The sequence below is a fragment of the Protomyctophum bolini genome (assembly GCF_963924005.1).
Source record: "Protomyctophum bolini genome assembly, chromosome: 16".
Classification (NCBI taxonomy): Eukaryota; Metazoa; Chordata; class Actinopteri; order Myctophiformes; family Myctophidae; genus Protomyctophum; species Protomyctophum bolini.
Window position 1 is genome coordinate 8,549,226 of NC_137877.1, and position 8,678 is coordinate 8,557,903.

The 8,678-nt window shown below is 42.6% G+C and overlaps 1 protein-coding gene across 1 annotated transcript in view; it reads left to right on the plus strand.

Moving 5' to 3' along the window:
- Positions 1–538: 538 nt before the first annotated feature.
- The window catches only part of clybl (citrate lyase beta like), an 82,486-nt gene continuing 74,346 nt past the window's right edge, over positions 539–8,678 (plus strand). The window contains exon 1 of the mRNA XM_080786265.1: positions 539–583. Within this exon, the coding sequence (XP_080642391.1) occupies positions 540–583 (44 nt within the window). The 5' untranslated portion in view covers position 539. The remainder of the gene's footprint in view (positions 584–8,678) is intronic.

An 8,678-nucleotide genomic window follows, 5' to 3' on the forward strand; every position in this document is an offset into this window, starting at 1 on the left:
TGTTCTTAAGTTGGTCTATATTTTGGGATCTGTACTTTACTTTTTCAGTGCTGTAGCCTACTTTTGACTCTAGGAAGCGAAAAGGTAGCTTACATTATGAGTTAACCACTTACAAACCCAATTTCAATTATAGTGAAATTAAGTGAACACTGAATATATTGCCATTTGTACTTTTGAATATATATTTAAAGCACTATAGCCTATTTTTAATTTTATTTACTTGAATACTGGTAGCCTATTTAGTACTTAACTCGAGTACCAATCTGAAAATGTGACAGAGCAACTTGGAATTGAGTAATATTTAACTAGAGTATCTATATATACTTTGACTCAAGTACTGTCTTGAGTTGAGCAGGTTATTTTGTCCACCACAGAGGCACACAGAACACTATTGTATTTACTATTTACCATGCCATGTGCTAGACATTGTATGTCCGTCCCTCGCTATGTTGGCAGCCTATCAACGAGCTCGGAGTGCACTCCGCTAACATATTTTCAGCCAATCGCGGCTTCCGTCATGTGAGCGTCAGAAAAAAAACATGGCGCAGCACATCAGCCGAGTTGTCAACCGACTTGCAGTGAAGTAAGTCACGCTCTATTTTCACATTTTGGTCTTGACGTAGTCTTTTTTTTTGTGTCCTGGAGTTGCACGTTGACATCATGTTGTATATGCATCGTGGAGCATCTCATAATGACTGTAGCAAGTAATGCATTGCTGCTAATCCCAGGTCTTTCAGATATGACAATAAAGGGATCTGCGACATTGTGACAAGTACATTCAGGGCTTATTATATGGCAATGTATTGACATTGATATGACATATGTGCCGGAAAAGCGTTCACCTGGCTGCATCATAGCCGTTACCTAGATAATTAGCATAAAATGTCGTGTTCTTAAAATATTGTATTTGAAGCTGCTTGGCATTTGTTAGTTACGCCTGACTACGGATTTATTTGGTGAACACTAGCTACATTTACCTAACCGCTATATGTATTTATAACAACAATCGTTGGTGATGCAGCCTCGGTGTGTGAGGAGTGTGTGAGGAGTACACCTATACACCCATTGGTCTCGCATGCACACAAAATATATACCGGTATGTTAACTTAATGTCTAGTGTGTGTGGGGGTGTGCCCTAAATTATATGCTGGTGCACTGCCACTGGTGCAACTCCTTGCAACTGATATCTAGTTTGTTGCCGTCCGACCTTCCTATCTTGTGTTATTATAGAAAACATAATTATGTTCCCCAACAGTTTGTAACGCACAGAGGGTGAAGTTGTGACTGTTGTTGTGTTGTTTTTTTCTCTGTGAATGTCGTGTGTCCGAGACACGCAGACAAACGAACGACGGCAGACATGCATGTTTGGCCACTGACTGTGTTGTTTCCATGTTGTTCCGTATTTACATTGGAATGAATTAGCCCGGCTGGAAAGTGTCTAAGTGGGAGAGGGCAGGGCTTGGCTAAAGGTGAATTGAATAAAGCTGGAGGGCTGCAGACCATCAGTAATCAGCAGATTGAGAGAGATGCGTTGGCGCTCCTGTATACCACAATTGAAGGGCTTCTCGCCCAGGCGTTTCCTTTTGTTTTGAAAGGAGAATGCACGTGGTTTAAACCAGTGGTTCTCAAACATTTTCTTGTCAAGGACCCCCAGATTATTCTGTATTTTTCTGTGCATTCCCATCCCCAAAACATTTTGTGCCAGGCGCAGGGACTCCCAGCCAAGATTTGTGTTTAAATCTGCGATTTTCAAATAGCAGTGTGTGCTGACAGTGCTCATGTGGCCTATGGTGTCTTCTTTTGGGCTTGTTTTCATAGACATGACCGCTTGTTTTCTCTTGCAAAATCTGGCAACACTGGCGTCACATTCATTTGTGGGATTCAATCCAAAAGTAAACTGTCTTTTGTAGTTCCTAGTCCAATTCTAGTTCCTAGTCCTTATCATTGCAATAACCACCACCACACAGTTAGAGCCTATCAACATTAGGGGAATAATTTCCTGAATCTACATTTTTGTCTTTAGTTTCTTTACTAGATCAAATGTGGCGGCAGTGGCTCAGGGGTAGAGTGGTCGGTAGAGCGGCCGGATGGGAAAACTGTGAGGTTCCCAGTTCGATCCCGGGCTTCCACATAGTTATTGTCTTGTTAAGTGTCTTGCAAGACAGCTGAACCCCTAATTGCCCCTGATGTGCAGGTTGGTGCCTTGCATGGTTTCCTCCGCCTTGTGTGTGTGTGTGTGTGTGTGTGTGTGTGTGTGTGTGTGTGTGTTGCACAATCTTTTTTCGATTTTTGAGTGGTGCCTCGCCTCCATCACGCAGCAACGTGTGTTCCTATAAGTACGTGTCTCTGTGTCCAGCGAGCACGGACAGCTGCAACACCTAAAGTGGCCAGTAGAGTACAGCCCAGAGTACACTACTGTACGAGCCGGCCCCTGGGCACGTTCCTGGCGGTCTGGATGTTCCGCGGACACCCCACACGGACGCCCCGGGGACCCCCACAATAATAAAAAGAGACAATTAAGGAAAAGAAGAAAAATAACGTAGACTTTCCAGTAAACTTTGTATACAGAACAGTTCGTGGTCCAGTCGAGATAGGCATGGCCTAGGAAGCAACCTTACATGTCAGTGAGGTAGTACCCAAGTGGTTATCACCACACACGAGTGATTCCTCTTAATACTTAGGTTACAGACGCAATCGTGTTCAGTCGACTGGTCTGATCATCAAAGGCTTAAGCAGAAATGGCACCCTTTCCACATTGGCCACATTATTATAGCGCCACAATAACCTTCCTGACCTGGCAGAGACCTGTGCTCCGAGGAGTAGTTGGTTCTGGTTGTGCGTTTTGACAGGTCACTAGTTTTGGTGTAACTCTGGCTACTGCCAGCAGTCCTGTTTTGTTTAACAGAGACCAGCTTCATTTACGTATTATTTCACTGGATCATATCAACATTGATGATTAAAACGGTAGCCGCGGCTGGAGTTGATTGTTTTGTCACGCTTTGTAAACAATAAGCCATGTGAGTGGAATCTGATCTCCTTGTTAACGCTGGCTCAAATAAGTCAGTCCCTTTTTGATTGCTCGATTTGCATAGTTCATCGTCTTGTTTGAACAAGCCACATGTTGCTGTCATACATGCGTGACGTGTTGTAATAAATACACAACATGCACTACCACAATGTTTGCGACAAGTCGCTAAAGGAGAATTCCATGCTAGAAGGCTTTATTGCCTTTATTTGTAGTTGTTACGTCCCCACCACAGAGGTCCAGGTGTTGTTTTGTGCAAAAGCGCATTATTGGCTATTTCCTCTACCAATGAATTGCATTGTATTGAATTGAATGGGGCTATGGGGTGTTATGCTAATTCGCTTAGTTCCATCGCTCAAAAATCTATATATTTTGTATATATCCTCTCTTCATAATGTAAATAGTATCCCAAGCGGCACACTTTACTACTTATTTCGATGGAAATAAGCGAATTAGCACAAAAACCCAACCCCCATTGAGAGCTTATATTAGGGGAAATAGCCAATAATGCAGTTTTGTACAAAATAACACCTGGACCTCTTTGTTGGGTATGTAACAACTACAAATAAAGGTAAGAAAGCCTTCTAGCATGGAATTCTCCTTTAAAGAACTCTTCACGCAGTGCTATGTGATGTTGATTCCCAAGCCCGGTGCAAGGCTTTATTTGTAAACAATAAACATAATAATCAGTTATCATTATTGATAATACTAATGCTGTACAAGAAGGATTTATCACTGTTTGTATGCATAGACATGACACTGTCGGCATAGGTTTGCTGTTGTAGGATACTTAGGCACATCCCAAAATGCTGAATACCAATTGAGACGGTTCCCATAAGATCATAACCGAATTTAAGCATCGGATAGGACTGCGTAAACGAAAAATCTACCCCAAATCTACTCGAGTCTCCTATCCGTCTGCTATAGAAGCTGCCTCCTCAAATGTCAACACATCAAACTGGCCTTGTAGGTGATATTCTATGCATGTCAAATGTTTTTCATTGAATATCCTACGCCAACATTGTTTCTTCTTAAGTATACTTTTGTTTTTATTGGAGAAGATTATAAAGATTGATGCTCTATGGCTGTCTCTTCCACACCGCACACAGCGGAGAGAGGGAGTGTGAAAGAGCAGAAAGGGAGACATGCCCACATAAACAACATTCATAACATAAGTTGGTATAACTTTAGTGCATGCATACGTGCACACAGCTGGCCACATGACCAAACATGTTAAACTGACTTAATGATTAGTTTACCATTCATATGTTGCATCCAGGTTTCCATGTTTCCCCAACACATATCTGTTGTTATACCTTTCAACCCGGGAACACCTCTGTGTGTAGTTGTTGCTAGTATACAGTATAGCAACAATAATTACCAAAAAAAAAAAGATCTAAACGGGTTAACGCCCAACAAAATATCTCCAAGTGCCGCTGTCCTGGTGAGAAACTCATGTAGACCGTATTTCCATCAGTCAACACATAAAAGCACTATGCTCGACTATTTTACATTTTGTCTTAGAGACACACAATTCAATTCAATTCAAAGGGCTTTATTGGCACGAGAAAACATACGTTTACATTGCCAAAGCAGAAAGAACAATACAACAATACAGCAATACAATCAAAACAAAAATTATGTACTTGGAGGGTCAGAATCTTCAATAGATCAACTTCTGTGTACGTACCAAGATAGCTCGATGCAGGTATAGTGCAGGAATATACACAATGATTAGTCTTTAGGGTGGTTGTGTTCCATTTGATATCCTTCTCCTATCACAGCAACTCACAAATCTTGCTGCTGTGTTTGCACATTGTTGTACTTCGCCCAGCAGATATGGCAGTAGGGAATAAAAAAATATGGACTACAGAAAATGACTACACAATCACGTAATGGATTGTAGTAGATCCATATATATTTAGCTGAGCCTTATCCAACACCACATAACTTCCTTCACGATCGTTATCGCTATCCTTAGATTAATATTATTATAGGATTCATATTTGACTGCTGGCCCAGATATTAGCTGTTTTTTTAGGTGATTCAGACAGTGTGTGCATTGGTAATGGTAACATGCAGCCCTCTCTGGTGGCTGCCTAGTAGAGGAATGCGTGTGCTGGTTTTATGGACAGCCTAGAGCCCACAGCGTTGGCGGCAGACTGCTCTTTGTCACAAAACACCCTCGTGTCGGAGATGCAACAGCATCCTGGAGGAAACATTGGCCGCCGCTATGAAGTCGACAAGTGATGAAAGTAGCCTAGAGGTTGTCAATTAGGAAGCCGAGGCCTGGACCTCATAACTTAATGAGCAGTTTCCCCTCTCTCAAGGCCTGCCAGGGCTTTATAGCACAGCTTATAAAAACCCCGAGTGTAATGCACCCCTATAACGTTTTCAATTAAGAGAAGGGGGCATAAAGCAGTGCAGACACTTGGCGATCGTGTTTTAGAATGTTTCTAAGGTGGCGTTTTGCATACGTTGAGAAGTGCTATATTTTTGATTGCCCCAGTTGCTTAAATGTGACAGCTACTGTGCAGAATTTTATTTTCATGGCACCTCATGCTGATTTTTAAGCACTGAATACTTCCTGTTGTCTGACTAAGCCTAAAGGATGGACATGTGGATGTGCAGCCTGACATTTAAAACCGACCTGTCAGTCAAGTCACGGCAACTAAACACTTCATGTTGTCTTTTGTGCAAACATTGCGATACAATTGTGATTTATTCTACATTCCTCAATAAGTGACGATAATAATAATGGCAATTTATTATTGTTGTTATTTATTGTTGCCGTTGACCTGTGGCCTAATATTAGCGGAAAGTAGAAACGCATGCTTGCAGTTTGGAAACGAAATTACAAATATTTCAAGTAGGCTTATACTTAACAGCAAATGCTCCAAAATCCCAGATTTGTTTATTGTAAACACAATCCGTTTTTTCCCCCCTCTGCCTATAGTGCCCTAAAGCTTATTTGCAATGCTAATAGAAAAGCAGAGATGATTCCACAGGCTCAAAGCAGACCCCTCTCTTCTCCTCATGGTGTCTTGTGGGCTTTAGCTGACTCTGGCTTCCGGTAGAAAAATAAATGGCTGTTGAATAAACACCAGCGTGTTGACACCTCATTTCCTCATTGATTAGGTTGTGTGAAGCCGGGCCAGAGGTGTGTGGCCATAATCCAATCAAGCAAGAAAACAACCTAGGTGACTGTGTTAACCAAATACTGTATCCAGGCAGGGCATTGGGCATGCAGGCTGGGGCCAAGTAGAGCTGGGTCCCACCGTCGTATAGGCCTTTCTGGCACCGTCTTAATGACTTTATCTAATCTGTTTACTGCCCACATGCTTGGCCACCGCCTGGTCGAGACCCAACGTGTCCAGCAGGGTTTGATTGATGCCGTTGAAAACTAAGTGAACCCTTTTTTTAAAAGCCCCATCTCCCTCTTTTTCCCCTTGTAAAATATATTAGTCGTTCAGCCTCTAACTCGAGCAGGAAATCATTTATTTTGTCTAGTTGGATTTAACAGTGCTGGCACGAAGGAAGCACGACGATGGGGCTTAGAAAACTAAACCTATACATCATTGCAGCAGTACGTACGTTCGTACGTTACGTACTATGTATGTGTAGGCCAGCACACATAAGAAGGCTTTTCTTTTTTTTCCTCCTCTTCTTCGCGTTTTCTTTTTTCTTTTGAGCCAGTACATCAATAAATCGCTCTATTACCTGTTGTTGACCCAGCTAAGCTTGCCTTTGAAATTTGTTACAGAGCATTAAGTTAACACATGTTGCTGTGTGAAAACAAAGCTCTGCCGACCGGCGTGCGGACCAGCTGAGTAAACGCGCGGTGAGGGAATAGGGTGGGATGGTGAGGGAGGGAGGGAGGCAGACAGACAGACAGACAGACAGAGAGACAGAGAGAGAAAAGCCTAATTTATACTATGCTTGCTGAAAAGCTTTCAGAGAGACCTGCGATGGTTCCTTTGCACTGTCTTGGCGGATCCATCCATACGGCTAAACAGATGGATGTGTTACCCTGGTGTCCCCGTAGACAACAACAAACAGCCTGCCCCACAACAAGTGCTTATATACTCTGGCACTGCGGCCTTTGATCAGCATTCATTCAGCACATCCTTCTGGCTTTTAGGAACAGGCCTCCTCCTCCAGAACCCCACCAGGGCGCACATGCGATTGCATCTGTACAAACATAACCGGAGAGGAATGTGTGAACAATGCAACAAAATAATTTTGTTTCTGAAGACTCATTGGGGGTTGGTTAATGGCTGGTTTATGTGGTTTAGAGAGAGTGAGCATGGTGGTCAGATTGAATGAGGAGCTGGGGAAATAGTCAGTGTTTTTAGTGATAACAAGTGGGAGACTTGTGTGTTTGCTTTTTATACGTTGTGAGCCAATGGACGTGGTGGGATGAAATGTCCCGCATTCGAAAATGACTTGCAGGAGATACTCAAATTGCCAAAGCATTTTGACAAAGCAAATATTGACATTTATATTATGATTTATTTGCTATTACTCTTTTATTTCTCTCTGGGCAATTTGCATTCTTTATCTTTTGTTGTATTTCTCATATGGGCAATTTGCATTAAGCGACAATAACTCAAATGTGACGTGAAAGTGCTGCAAACATTGTGTGTATCCTGCCCCGTTGGTAAAATAAAAATTAGTTTATATTTTCTGTCAGAATTCCTCCCACGTCATCTTCTTTGTAATAGCTACTGTATGCATTCTATACATTAATGAAATGTGTATATTGAACTCATAATGATAAGAGACCACCCAGCATTCTGTTGGTGGTCATAAGAGCCTATATATCCCTATTTAGTGAACTGTATTGGAACATTCACTGTAGGCATGATTAACAATTCCTAATGGCCCCCTGAAAGAGAGCATTGGCCCAGTACAGTGTAGCCCACTTAGCATTAATTGGGTACCAGTCAGAGTTGTGTGTGGGCAGGATATTGCTTCCAGGTTTGGAGTCAGCCTCTCTGTCAGCCCTCCACAAGGGGTCTCCGTTGCCGTTAACCCATTCTGACCTGAGATCAGATTCATACGAGGTTTCCACTGGACACACACTGGTCTGATGAACCCAATCTGACCTGAGATCAGATTCTAAAAAATGTCAGTCGTTCTTCGATTTTTCGAAAATAGCAGACCTACAAGCTCGTAGCGCGCCACTCGGTGGCGCGCTATGAGCTTGTAGATCTGCTATTTTTCAATAGCTAAAGCATAGCATGACGCTTACACCAAAACGGGTTCCCGGTCAGAATGGGTTAAGTAGACACAGGCCTGAGTTCAGGTAATACTTCCCTAAACGTTAAACTCATATAGGTGTCCTACAGACAGTATATCCTAAAGTCTACCTAAACTATAGATCTCTAGTACATCTGAATGATTATTGGAAACGTCGGCGGGACCCGCACCCTATATATATTCACTGGTTTTCTGCCAGGATAGTGCTCTGCTCTTCTCACGACACCTGCGTTGGCCTGCTGCCAAGGCGATGGTAAGCTTGTACAAGGGCAACGAGGTGCAATTTACCCAGCATTCCTGTCTGATACGCACCGCCCTAATGCCTGGGACGTCTGCTTTTCCAGTAGAGTGTTTGTTAATGTTAACAAGACCAATGCGTGCATGTCTGCAG